Genomic DNA, 15205 nt, shown 5'->3' with positions numbered 1-15205 from the left:
CGAAGGACTCAGGGCGGTGAACAGCCATAATAAATACAAATACATATAGAAGTTAAAAACTATTAAGAAACAGATTAAGTAATTTAGGCTCAAAGATTAAAAAAAAAAAAAAAACATCCGAATTTATCTAAAGAGGTTTAAAACCCAATTTAAAAGACAGTTTAAAAGCCAATTAAAAAGGGAGAGTTAGGCCAGACCAGCTTGTTGGAATAGAAATGTTTTCAGGGCTCGGCGGAATATGCGTAAGTCTTGGATGTTTCGTAACTCTGGGGGAAGCCCGTTCCAGATGGTAGGTGCCCCCACAGAAAAGGCTCTCCCCCTGGGGGCCGTCAGTCGACATTGTTTGGCCGACGGCACCCTGAGGAGTCCCTCTCTATGGGAGCGAACTGGTCGGTGAGAGGCTATTGGTGGCAGGAGGCGGTCTCGTAAGTACCCTGGTCCTGAGCCATGGAGCGCTCTAAAGATAGTAACCAAAACCTTGAAGCGCACCCGGAAGACCACTGGGAGCCAGTGCAGCTCGCGCAGGAGGGGGGTTACATGAGAGCGCCACATTGCTCCCATTACCACCCGCGCGGCCGCATTCTGGACCAGTTGGAGCCTTCGGGTGCTTCTCAAGGGGAGCCCCATGTAGAGAGCATTACAATAATCCAGGCGTGAGGTGACAAGGGCGTGAGTGACAGTGCGTAACGAGTCCCGATCCAGAAAGGGATGCAACTGGCGAATCAGGCGAACCTGATAAAAAGTCCTCCTGGCTACGGCCGTCATATGCTCTTCAAAAGACAGCCGTGAGTCCAGGAGGATGCCCAAGTTGCGAACTCCATCTGTGGGGGCCAACGATTCGCCCCCAATAGTCAGAGATGGCGCCAACTGACTATATCGGGACGACGGAAACCACAGCCACTCGGTCTTGGATGGGTTGAGTCTGAGTTTGTTCCTCCCCATCCAGATCCGTACGGCCTCCAGGCACCGGGACATCACCTCGAGGGCATCATTGGGGTGGTCTGGGGTGGAGATGTACAGCTGGGTGTCATCAGCGTACTGATGGTACTTCACCCCAAAACCACGGATGATCTCACCCAGCGGCTTCACATAAATGTTGAATAGAAGGGGCGAGAGGACCGATCCTTGTGGCACCCCACATATAAGGGGCCTCGGGGTCGACCTCTGCCCCCCTGTCAACACAGACTGCGACCGGTCAGAGAGAAAGGAGGAGAACCACTGTAGAACAGTGCCCCCCACCCCCAACCCTTCCAACCGGTGCAGCATGATATCATGATCGATGGTATCAAAAGCCGCTGAGAGGTCTAATAGGACAAGGACTGAGGAGCAACCCCTGTCTCGAGCCCTCCAGAGATCATCAACCAATGCGACCAATGCTGTCTCTGTGCTGTACCCGGGCCTGAATCCCGACTGGAACGGATCTAGATAATTCGATTCATCCAGGTACTGAGGCAGTTGTCGTGCAACCACACTCTCAACAACCTTTGCAACAAAGCGAAGGTTGGAGACAGGACGATGATTTGCTAATACAGCTGGATCCAGGGAGGGCTTCTTGAGGAGGGGCCTCACCACCGCCTCTTTCAAGACGGTGGGAAAGACACCCTCACTCAAAGAAGCATTTATAATCTCCTGGAGCCAGCCTCGTGTCACCTCCCGGGAGGCCAGTACCAACCAGGATGGACACGGGTCCAATAAACATGTGGTCGCCTTTAGTCTGTTCAGTATCCTGTCCACGCTTTCGGGAGTCACAGGATCAAACTCTTCCCAAATAATATTCTCAGGACCTGCCCCTGTCATCTCCTCTGGATCAATCCAGTCAGAATCTAGCTGTTCACGAATCTGAGCAATTTTGTCATACAGATATTGTACAAAATCCTCAGCTCTACCCTCCAAGGGGTCTTCCCGCGTCTCTTGATGGAGCAGAGAGCGGGTCACCCTAAACAGGGCGGCTGGGCGATTATCTGATGACGCAATAAGAGTAGAAAAGTAGTTACTCTTCTCTACTCTTATCGCCACTAGGTAATTCTTAATATGAGATCTTACCAGTGTTCGGTCGGATTCAGAACTACTAGCCCTCCAATTGCTCTCTAGGCGTCTTTTCCGGCGCTTCATCTCCCTCAGCTCCTCAGTATACCAAGGAGCCAGGTGAGACCGGCGCCGGGTCAGAGGCCGCAAAGGCACGACTCAGTCTAAAGCATCAGCCGCCGCCCTATCCCAGGCGGCCACTAAGTCCTCAGCCGAGTCGTGTGCTAGAGCCTCAGGAAATGGCTCAAGCTCCATCTGGAATCTCTCAGGATCCATCAGGCGCCTGGGGCGGAACCACCTGGTCGGTTCCGCCTCCCTGCGGCGGGGTGTGGCAGTTCGAAGGTCCAGGCGAAGGAGGGAGTGATCTGACCATGACAAGGGTTCAATCGCTATATCCCCTATCTCGAGATCACTCAACCACTGTCCAGAGACAAAAACAAGGTCCAGTGTGTGTCCCCCCATGTGAGTAGAGCCATAAATTAACTGGGTCAGGTCCATAGCCGTCATGGAAGCCATGAACTCCCGAGCCACCTCAGATGTCTCGCCAACTGATGACAGGTTAAAATCCCCCATGACCATAAGCCTGGGGGTGTCAACAGCCACCGCGGCTATAACATCAAGCAGCTCAGGCAGGGCTGCTGCCACATGGCAGGGAGCCAGGTATGTGACTAGCAAGCCCAACTGCACCCTATGACCCCACTTCACAAGAAGGGACTCACATCCAGCCGTCTGAGGAACAGTGGCCTCCCTTGGTCCAAGACCCTCGTTAATAATAACCGCCACCCCTCCGCCCCTCCCCTGAGACCTTGGCTGATGGAAAGCACGGAAACCTGGTGGGCACATATCAACAAGGGGGGCTCCCCCTTCCTGGCTCAACCAGGTCTCCATAATACCCGCCAGGTCCGCACCCCCCTCCTGAATAAGATCACAAATGAGGGGGGCTTTATTTACCACGGACCTGGCATTGCACAGCATCAGCCGACGGCCTGGGGCCCGAGGTTCCGTACAACCTGGGGAACGAGAAGAGCTTTGAGGGTCGGAGCGCACCACCGCTTGTAAACAGCGGGGACGCACTCCCGTAGGATGATGTGGCCCCCAGCTCCCGCCATATCTGCCCCTCCCACCTACAGTATCAATGTTATGGGCATCTGTATCGTAAGATCTAATCATCTCCTTGACCCCAGAGTTCACACCTCCCATGCCATGCCCTACGGCTGGCCCAGATACCCTCCCCCGCGGGTCTTCCCCCGAACCCACGTAATGTACCCCCCTCCCAGAATCCCTTAAAATCTTATTAAGAAATTTCCCTAAAAAACCCCACAACCCTCTTTTTGCTGTATGCCATCTCTCCGGACTCCAAAGTCCGTCATCGAGATAGGCCCTCGATAAAGAAGAGGGCCAGACCTGCGAGAGGGGGGCATCTCGCAGTTTGAGGAGTTCTCCCAATGAGTACATTTTGTAGCTAGATAGTCTATAGCTGGTAGGCATGTCCTAGTTATCCAGGGTCCTGTGGAGAGAGTATCAATTAGAGGTACAAGTCATTTTAGTCCTGCTGAACTCTCATATCAGCGGTAGAAAGAGCCATTTTGAACTCAGATGTGAACATCGATCACCCTCTCACGGCAACCAGATATAAGGGAGGAAAACAGCAGCTATAGTCCTGTTCTTTCAATGTTGTACCTAGGCATAGATGGAATAGCCAATCCTTGAGATTAGAGATACGGATAGTCTGTGGGAAATATATATAGTAGGCGAAAATCCAGGGAGACTCAGATGAAATAAAAGTAAGGAAATTCTCATCCTGATATACAGGAAACAACAAACCTGGATAGCAAATGATTCACAAAAAGCCGAATATCCGGTCATAAAAGGGCGATAGGAGATAAAAATACAGGAGGGGAGATGGAATAAGGCAGTCACTTTGTAGAAGCAAAGCCCCCATGATAGATATAACAATCATTTCTAATCTCCTTAGCTTTCTTTAGGTCTTTTATGCATGAAGGTTTAACCCCCCCCTATAGAAAGAGAGGGGGGAGGCCTCTGGGATGGTAATCCAGAGCTGGCCCGACAATGGAAGGATCAGCATCTTTCCATTGCCCAGGTGATCAGTTGAAAATAAATAAGAAAGGTCCCTATTCTCCTTTCTGAGGCCTCTTTGGTCTCTAAATTGCTTTGGTTTTTGCTGCCTGTAACTGCCAACTGTAACTGCTATTTTGGGCGCCATTTTGGAATTTTAAACTGCCACCACCATCGGCCTCCTCCACACTGATTTCGCCCACCGCCGGCCTCTGCAGGCAACCTCCAATCTTGCCAAGGGTCTAACGAAGACAGCCCAGGGTGCCAGACAGTCATCGCAGCTGTATATCGCCATCCATCCGGCAGCCTCTGATGAATGTAGGGCCGGCTGTCATGAAGCTATCGGCCCAAATTCGCTGACTCAAATCCCACCAGCACTGCCCGTCTCATTATAAGCTGTTTCAGAGAGCGAAGCCACAAAACCGCTCTCCTAGAAGGTCTTCCGGAGCCGAAAATGCTCCCATCGGATCGGCAAATCAGCCCTCTCAACACACCATGGGCCATAGATGGGTAATTGGCCCTAAGGACCCCCAACTGTCAGGACATTACCCCCGTAAAACCGGAGCTCCATCGGGAGTCGCCATCTTGGGCATGTGCGAGGGTTCCATTCCATTGAAGTCCAATGGATTGAAGTCCACCCATCTTTACTTTGCCAAGGTTGAGAAACACTGTCTTAGCAGATGAAACAAATAAGAATGAAGGCCCTTTGCTCTGTGATTCTGTCTGTCCTGAAACTTCATCATAAAGAATCTCTCTGCAACTCCAATGAGTGGTGAAAAAGTAAGAAGAAATGGCAATTAAAAGTACCATTGATACTTTGCCCTCCTTTTTTTGAATTAACTATTTGATATTGTACAATCTCCAAGGCTGGTTCCCTATAATCTAAATGAGAGGTTCCCCAATCATTGAGAGATGTTTTGCAGTTGTGCTGATGTTCTTCTTTGCTCTCTTATTTGCAGAATCTTTGAGAAAACACATTCCCTGTGGCCTTTTCTTCTTCAGAGGAAGCTGGAATTCAGAAATCCAATCTACAAGGGATACACTGCTTACACGTCTCTCCAGCCCAATACGCTTCCGCTCAGTTTCCAGTAAGTTACGACTGGGGAAAGGAGAAGCTGTGCATGCTGCTTAATGTTTATGAAATATTAAATCAACAGCAGATCAAGAAAGAGATCTCAGGAAAGTGATCTTGTTAGAGAGGAGAAACTCTGCCTTTTATAGTTTCGGAATAAGTTCTTAAGGCTTGTTTGAATCTAGTCACTTTTGAACCACCAATATGGCAAAGTAGCCCTTGCCTTATGACCACAATAGATCCCAAAATTTCTGTTATTGAGTTTTGGCCCATTTGATGACCTTTCTTGCCACAATTGTTAAGTGAATCACTGCAGTTATTAAATTGGTAACATGGTTGACATTGTCAGAAGGTCACAAAAGGGAATCACATGATCCCAGAACACTGCAAATGTTGGAAATATGACACAGTTGCCAAGCATCCAAATTTTGATCATGTGACTATGGGGATGTTGCAATGGTCATAAAGATAGCCATAGCAATAGCACTTATATACCACTTCACAGGGCTTTACACCCCTCTTTAAGTGGTTTACAGACTCAGCATCTTGCCCCCAACAATCTGGGTCCTCATTTTACCAACTTTGGAGGGATGAAAGGCTGAGTCAGGATTGACTGGTCAGGATTGAACTGCCAAACTGCTGGCAACTGACAGTCAGCAGAAGTCGTCTGCAGTACTGCATTCTAACCACTGTGCCACCACAGCGCAGATGAAGATGAAAAATGGTCATAAGTCACTTTTTCCGGTGTTATACCTTCAAATGGTCACTAAGTGAACTGTTGTAAGTCAAATACGATCTGTAACAATAGCAATAGCACTTAGACTTTACTGCTCTTCAATGCTTTAGAGCCCTCTCTGAGTTCTCTTGTCCCCAACAATCTGGGTCCTCATTTTACCAGCCTCAGAAGGCTGAATCAACCTTGAACCAGTCAGGATCAAACTCCTGGCAGTGGGCAGAGTCATCCTGCAGGGCTGCTTTTCTAACCATTATGCCATAACAGCTCTCTTTTTTTGAGGTAACCAGCATTAAACTACAAATAATTGCTTGGGTTGTAACTCTGGTTTAAAGGTTTTAAGATTATAGCATAAGAAAAGGGAAGCAGGAGGTAGATGCAATGGTAGAAAATGTTTATTTACCGATTAATCAAGTTTGGCCAAATTAATCAACGTTTATGGCCAAAGCATCCCCAAAGGTTACTCTAATATCTGGAGAATTTAATCTCTAGGCAATGAAGCAACTGTACAATCCCAATGTAGCCTAAAATCACATACCGGATCTCCAAATTATGCAGCCGTTTGCTTCATGGATTGTAACAAGGTGCAATTGCCATTCTTTGTCTGAAACAAGGTTTTTATGTCAACCCATTTTTCATTTAGCTGGAAATTCTGCTGCCATTTATGACAAACTGAAGTTAGGTTAGCAATAACTAACTCATCTAAGATTGATGGTTATCAGACTCTGGATCCAAATACAATGTAAGTTGACCCTGGTGTTGGATAGCAGAAAGGAAACCAGGTTCCTTCTTCCAAGCTTGTAGCTTGATTATATCAGAGCTATTGGAATTAAACTTGCTTCTTCCTTTAAGGCAGTGATTCTTGATCTTGCAACTTGAAGACGTGTGGACTTCAACTCCAAAAATTCCCCAGCTAGCAAAGAGCAAAGAAGAGAACTTTCTCCTGCTCCCTTCTCTTGCAGATTTGAACATTTCAATGACATTTTCTGTTATTTTCTCTCTCTGAGGTTCTGGTGCGGCATGTATAACCGTTTTGATAAAGGGATGCATCCCAAGCAATGTATTCTGGATCATCTGCTTAGCTGCACCAGCCAGAATTTGCAGTTGGAAAACAACGCTGCAGACCTGGAACAGGTGAGTGGAGTGCACCTGATACTGCTTGAACCCCCAACTTCATTTTGCAACATCTCTTCAGCTATTCTGCATCATAAGAGGCAGAAGAATCCCAAAATTATATCTAGAAGAAAAATAACAGGGAGACATTAGCATCTCATTCAACCTTATCTCTGGTTTGGACTATACGAGACCAGTTCCTTCTTTACTATAAATTAAGAAGGGGCTGAAAAGCACTAGTTGGTTGGTTTTCTTGTTTTATTTATTTCAGTTTTTTATCTGGGACCTTTTGGGCTCTTTTGTAGAATTTTTATGGTTTTTATTGTACAATTGCCCATGCAATAGCAATAGGACAAATAATTATTATTATTAATAATAATAATAATAATAATAATAATAATAATAATAATAATAATAATAATAATAATAATAATAATAATAATAATTTTATTTCTATATCGCCCTTCTCCCGAAGGACTCAGGGCGGTGTACAGCCTATTAAAAGCACAAAGACAAACAACAATTAAAATAATTTAAAATTATTAAATAATTTCGGCTCAATATTAAAACCCTCCAAAATTTAAAACATCCAATTTAAAATCATTACATTGATAGCCCGGCCTGGCGGAACAGCAGGGTCTTAAGGATACAGCGATATACCCGGAGGTCGGAGATCTTACGCATTTCCGGGGGCAGTTCATTCCACAGGGCTGGGGCTCCCACAGAGAAGGCCCTCCCCCTGGGTGTCGCCAGCCGACATAACTTGGCCAATGGCACCCTGAGGAGACCCTCTCTGTGGGAGCAGACTGGCCAGAGGCTACTGGTGGCAGAAGTCGGTCTCGAAGGTACCCGGGTCCTATGCCATGGAGCACTTTAAAGGTGGTAACCAACATCTTAAATCGCACCCGGAAGACCACTGGGAGCCAGTCCAGCTCGTGCAGGAGGGGTGTCACGTGGGCACAACGGGTTGCACCCATAACCACCCGCGCGGCCGCATTCTGGACCAGTTGGAGCCTTCGAGTGCTCTTCAAGGGGAGCCCCATGTAGAGAGCATTGCAGTAGTCCAGTTGGGAGGTGACAAGGGCATGAGTAACCGTGTGCAAGGCGTCCCGGTCCAGAAAGGGCTGCAACTGGCGAATCAGGCGAACCTGATAAAAAGCCCCCCTGGCCACAGCCGTCATATGCTCTTCAAAAGACAGCTGTGCATCCAGGAGGACACCCAGATTGCGGGCCCTCTCTGTGGGGGGGAGCGATTCACCCCCAATAGTCAGCGATGGCACCAGCTGACTATATCGGGACACTGGAAGCCACAGCCACTCGGTCTTGGAAGGGTTGAGTCTGAGCCTATTTCTCCCCATCCAGACCCGCACGGCCTCCAGGCAGCGAAGCATCACATCAAGGGCATCGTTGGGGTGGTCTGGGGTGGAGATGTACAGCTGAGTGTCATCAGCGTACTGATGGACTCTCACCCCAAAACCACGGATGATCTCACCCAGCAGCTTCACATAAATGTTGAGCAGAAGGGGCGAGAGGACCGACCCCTGCGGCACTCCCCATGCGAGGCGCCTTGAGGTCGATCTCTGCCCCCCTGCCAACACAAACTGTGAGCGGTCGGAGAGGAAGGAGGAGAACCACCGCAAAACGGTGCCCCCTATTCCTAACCCCCTCAACCACTGCAGCATGATACCATGGTCGATGGTATCAAAAGCTGTTGAGAGATCTAATAGGACTAGGACAGAGGAGCAGCCCCTGTCCCGAGCCCTCCAGAGATCATCCACCAACACGACCAATGCCATTTCTGTGCTGTACCCCTGCCTGAAGCCCGACTGGTACGGGTCCAGATAGGTAGCTTCATCCAGGTGCCGGGGAAGCTGTCGTGCCACCACACTCTCAACAACCTTCGCCACAAAACGAAGGTTGGAGACCGGACGGTAGTTGGCTAATTCAGCCGGGTCCAGGGAAGGCTTCTTGAGGAGGGGCCTCACTACCGCCTCTTTCAAGGCGGCGGGAAAGGCACCCTCACTCAGAGAAGCACTTATAATCCCCTGGAGCCAGCCTCGTGTAACCTCCCGGGAGGCCAGTACCAACCAGGAGGGACACGGGTCCAATAAACACATGGCAGCACTAATCTTACCCAGAACCCTGTCCACATCCTCGGGAGCCACAGAATCAAACTCCTTCCAGATAATATTCTCAAGACCTACCTCGTCTCCTCCCCTGGACTCATCCAATCGGAGTCCAAGCCTTCCCGAATCCGAGCGACTTTATCATGCAGGAATTGCACAAAATCCTCAGCTCGACCCTGTAAGGGGTCTTCCCACACTCCCCCCTGAAGAAGGGAGTGGGTCACCTTAAACAGAGCGACTGGGCGGTTCTCTTCAGATGCGATAAGAGTGGGAAAATGGTTAGATTTCACCACTTTTATCGCCACTAGGTAAGTCTTGATATAAGATCTCACCAGTGTCCGGTCAGAATCAGATTGACTAGTCCTCCAAATGCTCTCTAGGCATCCTTTCCGACGCTTCATCTCTCTCAGCTCCTCGGAGAACCAAGGAGCCAATTGAGATCAGCATCGGGTCAGAGGCCGCAAAGGCACGACGCGATCCAAAGCTCCAGCGGCCGCACTCTCCCAGGCGGCCACCAGCTCTTCAGTTGAGTCGTGTACCAGGGTCTCAGGAAACAGCCCAAGCTCTGTCAGGAACCTTTCAGGATCCATCAGGCGCCTGGGACGGAACCATCTGGTCGGTTCCGTCTCCCTGCGGCGGGGGGAAGCGGCTGGAAAGTCCAAGTGAAGGAGCGAATGATCTGTCCATGACAAGAGTTTGATATCTAGGTCCCCTCTACCAAGATCATTCAACCACTGACCAGAGACAAAAATCAAGTCCAGAGTGTTTCCCCCTATGTGAGTGGGGCCTGGAACTAACTGGGTCAGGTCCATGGCCGCCATGGAAGCCATGAACTCCCGAGCCGCCTCTGATGCCTCAACTGCGGATGGTAGGTTGAAATCCCCCATGACAATAAGTCGGGGGGGGTATCAACCGCCACCCCGGCAATAATGTCGAGCAGCTCGGGCAGGGTCGCCGCCACGTGGCAGGGAGCCAGGTACATAGTCAGCAAACCCATCTGCACCCCACGGCCCCACTTCACTATAAGGGACTCACATCCAGCTATCTGAGGAACAGTGGTCTCCCTCGGACAAAGACTTTCCCTGATAATCGCCGCCACTCCCCCACCCCTCCCCTGGGCCCTTGGCTGATGAAATGCACGGAAACCTGGTGGGCACATTTCAACGAGGGGGACCCCCCCCCTCTTGGCCCAACCAGGTCTCCGTAATACCTGCCAGGTCCGCACCCCCCTCCAAAATAAGATCATAAATGAGGGGGGCTTTATTAACTACCGACCTGGCATTACACAACATCAGCCGCGGATCCTGGGCCTGAGACTGCGCAACGCAGGACACGAGTCGCGCATTGGGGGCCGGAGTGCGTAATTGCTTGTAAACAGCGTGTGCGCACCCCCGACACATGATATGGCCCCCTGCGCCCATCATACCTGCCCCTCCCAGTAATTATTTCAATTACACTGCCCTTCCTGTCGCCCCCCTGCTCCCCGGTTAAATTTCCTTCCACGACCCCTCTGCTGCAGCCAATCGGCCCATCACCCCGCTCAGTGGCTATCTGGACCTAGTCTAAGTCTGGACTTAGACTTATATACTGCTTCACAGTGCTTTACAGCCCTCTCTAAGCGATTTACAGAGTCAGCACATTGCCTTCAACAATCTGGGTCCTCATTTTACTGACCTTGGAAGGTGGAAGGCTGAGTCAACCTTGAACTGGTCAGGATTGAACTCCTGGCAGTTGGCAGAGTTAGCCTGCAATACTGCATTCTAACTGCTGCGTCACGATGGTTCATAGTAGTATTTAATATTTAATATTATTGTAAGCTACTAAGAGCACAAATCTAAGGGATTCCTCAAGTAAGCCATCTGAAGCTCTGGGGAAAAAAGCCAGGATATAAATCTTAAAGAATAAAAAGGCATGAGAAGTGCCACCTCTCTCTTGTTGTGTGTGTTTGAGAGAAGGACAGAGACACACACACAAAGAGATAAGTATCGCTTCTCTCTGCCTTGGGAGTCATAGGTGCTCATCCAGTTGCAGAAAAATACCAAACAATAACTTTTCCCATGGTGGAGTTAAGTTCCCTGTTTTCTGTTTGTTTTACCAACATTCTCATTTTTTTTATCCCTATGATTTAGCTCTTTTCTAATTCTTCCTTTCTACCCATGCAGAAATTATCTCTCTCGGATGGGCTCCTGCCAAATGAAACACCTGCCTTCTCCAAAGGGGTTGCCTCTTCGCTAGACAGTTCCATTTCCCCTATGGTCAACAGCCCCCAGGACTATGACACCCCTGTGCTGCTGGCCAATGGCACTATCAGTGGGAGAGAAGGCGACAGACCAGATGGGCAGGTGATGAGCCAACTGGATCTCCCTCCTCCCGACACCCCAAACGGCAACGACTGCAGCCCAACCACCATCCACAGCATGCCTCTCTGGGGCAGTGATCAAGCAGATCTCCAGAGGGCCTGAAGCTGCTGGACCTCCACCTCTGCTGGAAGAGTCATAGCAAAGGGGCAATAAAGTCTGTGAGATCCGTGACTCTGTGCTGGGAATACCAGCTCACTGACATGTGGCTTAGTGTTGTATTCTGTGTTCTCAAAGTGGAGGAGGACAGAGCCCAGTGGGGACTTTGGGGCAAGCTCCCAAAGGTTGGGGATGACGTTGAGTTAGGGGCTGCCACAGTTCATTCAAGTCAAAAAGATTTCCCAAACATTTGGGGGGGGGAACAGATGTGCACTCGGCCAATTGATGCTATTGTTGGGTTCCATGACAGGTTATCTTTTTTAAGGGGGGGAGAATTTAGATAGATAAAGGATACCTGCATCAATGCATTTCAAAAGGGTGCTCCCAACTCCTACTGGAGGGCAGGGTCGCTTCTGGGTAGCCCCCCTCATCTTTCTGTGAGCCCCTTTCTCTTTACAAAGATAGAATTCTCATTTGGTCCAACTGTTGGCAAGGTGACTTTGATTGTTGTGATGCAGTATTTGGAGTGTGGGGGTTTTTGTCTTTGCAGGACTTCCTGTCTCTTGTGTCTTTTGTTTAACTCTCCTGAACAGGCCCTGCCTTCTTACTTGTCGTTCTCTCTCTTCTCGGTCCATGGCCTTGAATGTGTTTGTGGCATGTTAGGATAAAAACTTAAGGCATCTGCAAATATGATAGTTCATTTATCATCTGGTGTCACTTTGGAGAACTTGGCTGTAAGAGAAGACGTGTCAGAACCTGGGGGAAGAATTTAAAAAGACTAAGTCCGTTTGTGGCTACATAGGGATTCTAGGCTGATCCCTCTTTTAACCCCGCCCCCAGGTTCTGCAATTCCTTCTCTTACTATATCCAAGTTATCAAGCATCTTCCTTGGTTTAAGTGCCAGACTGCTTTCTGCTCAAGCACTCGAGAATATCCTACCTAATTATCAGAATGGACCTGCTCCTCCTTAGCAGCAAAGCCTCCACAAATTGAACAGCCGGCTCCATGCATAATGCGCTTGCCTGAAGCTTCACTAAGAGTCTGACCTGGGCTAGAATGCATGTTTCATGCATGTTTTGAACCAAAAGGAAACCCACACTTCCTGTTTTGTTATTTAGGGGAGAGCTTAATGCCAGCAAGGAAACACTGAGCAGAGACAGCACGAGGCCTCTGGCTCTGAAGTCCACCGCATGCAGAATCTATGTTCCTTTCTGCTTAGTGACGCAGATGAAAAAACTTCTTGGGCGAAAACAAGCCTTCACCCTTAATATTCTCTGAAACAAGAAAATGGCAGTGGATTTTATGAAAAGAGGAGATAAAACACACTTGAGAACGTCCCTGAATCAAGAAATCCAGCTCCAAGTTAGCTTACAGCTTCAAAAACACAATGGTTGAGAAATAAGTTTTCCCTTGATAAATAATTAGTTCTTCCAACGTAATTTTATTGGATCCTGCACATCTATACTGTATCTTCCATTTTCTGCTGCATCAGTGGATCAGATCACAGTAACATTCCCCGGTTTTTTTTAGTAAAGCAAATGACATTCCTAAGGAGAAACATCTCAGCGTTCTTGTTCCAAACTATGTGGATGTTTCTTAGAAAAAGTCAGCCAGTGCTCTTCAGCTGCCTTTGGTGCTCAGTTTCAGGATGTCATTTCGCGCACACAGCCCTTCATGGAAATACTGTCTTCTTTATGAAAGCAAATGGACTTGAATCCTTGCAGGACAAAATCCTGGAATCAGGCAGCTTTCAGAAAGTATAAGTGCATTTCAGAGGACAGTGTTTAGCAACCTTCTTTCAAGGAAGCGTGTGTACACGTATGTGTGTATGCACATGCTCACACCATCATTGTCTTCATTGCGGCACTTCAAAATTCCCTGGAATACTATTATGCAGTTTGCCTATTGTGATTTGAATGGCTTGTGAGCAAAATATCTGAAATATTTTTGGTTATAGCATCCCAGTAAACTTAAATCATCTGATGAACTCACAATAGTGCAGGAAGAGAATTTTACCAGCTGCATGATTGCCTGTCCATTTCAAAGGATTTGCGTTGTTATATGTGTCTGTATTGTCGAACAACATCCTTGTTGATGTCTGTGATGTTTTTTGTACTCCAAGGCCTAACAAATTTTAAAGTGAACATACAGAGATTTCTTTTCAAAAGGTTCACCAGTTTCCTTTTGCAGATAGTTAAAATTGTGTTGCATATCAAGGCTGAAATATTTTTACAGTCCCTATAAAGTTTGACTGGCTGTATTTTCGTTTTGCAAGATTGTCTAAAACTGGGCAATCAGAGACTTTTGATAACTCATCCTGAATGTGTGTCATGAGTCCACTTGAAGCCCTGCTAAAATAAAAGTAAAAATATTAGGAGATTATAGTTATGTATATAAAGATATATTGCTGCAAGTCTTATGGTAAATTAAATTTGTAAGTATTGTTTTTTTAAATTTCTTATGAAAATAATAAATTCCTCGCGTTTCTAAAATGAGTCAGAGATAGTTTCTTGGATCAGTGTTGTATTTGAGAACATTTTAAATAAGATCAGCCTTGAAGACATTCTGAGACCAGTACATATTCCAGAAAGGACTTTTTCACAGTTGAGTTTTTCTAGGTAAAGGATTTTTTTTGTCCTCGCCATAGTATATTCTTAACAACTATGGCAAGAAAGTTGTAAAATGGAGCAAAGTTCACTTAACAAGCGTCTCATTTAGCAACAGAAAGTTTGGGCTCAATTGTGGTCATAAATCGAGGATTACCTATACTTGAAGGAGAACATTCTCCTTCATGGTAGAGTTTGTCTTGGCCTCAAAATTCAAAGCCACAACAGTGCTGAGATTGGGATGATTAAAGGTTACTCAAAGCTCTGAGAAGGCCATTAAATGGCTCTTAGTCATGATGGTCATGTAAGTCTCCAGTATCAGGTCAATTTGTCCTTTCAATCCCAGTTGCTAAGGGAAACAGGAAAGTAGCTGAGGGCAGAACAAGAAGTAATGGATGAAACATACCAAGGAGAGATCCAACCTAGAACTAAGAAGAAATTGTGAGGTTGAGTATGAACAATTAATGGAATGCTTGCTTCCAGAAATCGTGGGAGCTCCATCATGGAGGTTCTGAAGAAGAGATTGGACAACCATTCATCTGGAATGATATAGGGTCTTCTTGAGCAGGGGGCTTGACTAGAAGACCTACAGAGACTCTTCCATCTCGTTTATTCTGTATCTTGAATGTTGTGCAGGAGGCTCTTCATGGGGGCCCCTCACTGGTCATTGTGCTGATAGAGTTCACCTTGTGCCACCACAAAGTTATGAGACTGAATATGGTTTCAATCTAGAAGAGATTCCCTTCCCACAATCAGAATTGGAGCGGAAAGAAGGACAGGGACCTTCTAATGAGACTCACCTTCTACCCATTCCACTGGCTAAACTGTATTCTGAACTCCTAGCTTTGGATAGTTTTACCTAAGTCCTTGTAGAGAAAGTTTCTATTTTTACATCTAGTCCCATGGAACCTAGTTTGAAAAACCTTACGCTAAAGCAGGGCTGTCAAACTTGCGGCCCACAGGCCAGATGCGTCACACGCTGGCCACGTCCATTCCCG

The 15205-nt window shown here is 47.6% G+C and overlaps 1 protein-coding gene across 1 annotated transcript in view; it reads left to right on the top strand.

Annotated features, from left to right (window-relative positions):
- Positions 1-14096, top strand: part of MTMR8 (myotubularin related protein 8) — a 56348-nt gene extending 42252 nt beyond the window's left edge. The window contains exons 12-14 of the mRNA XM_070952178.1: positions 5061-5189; positions 6914-7040; positions 11308-14096. Of these exons, the coding sequence (XP_070808279.1) occupies positions 5061-5189; positions 6914-7040; positions 11308-11607 (556 nt within the window). The 3' untranslated portion in view covers positions 11608-14096. The remainder of the gene's footprint in view (positions 1-5060; positions 5190-6913; positions 7041-11307) is intronic.
- Positions 14097-15205: the final 1109 nt, after the last annotated feature.

Source organism: Pituophis catenifer, unplaced genomic scaffold (assembly GCF_029215685.1).
Source record: "Pituophis catenifer annectens isolate HBS135680 unplaced genomic scaffold, rPitCat1.0.hap2 SCAF_11, whole genome shotgun sequence".
Classification (NCBI taxonomy): Eukaryota; Metazoa; Chordata; class Lepidosauria; order Squamata; family Colubridae; genus Pituophis; species Pituophis catenifer.
The sequence above is the reverse complement of the archived record's forward strand: the minus strand, read 5'-3'. Positions and strand labels throughout refer to the sequence as shown.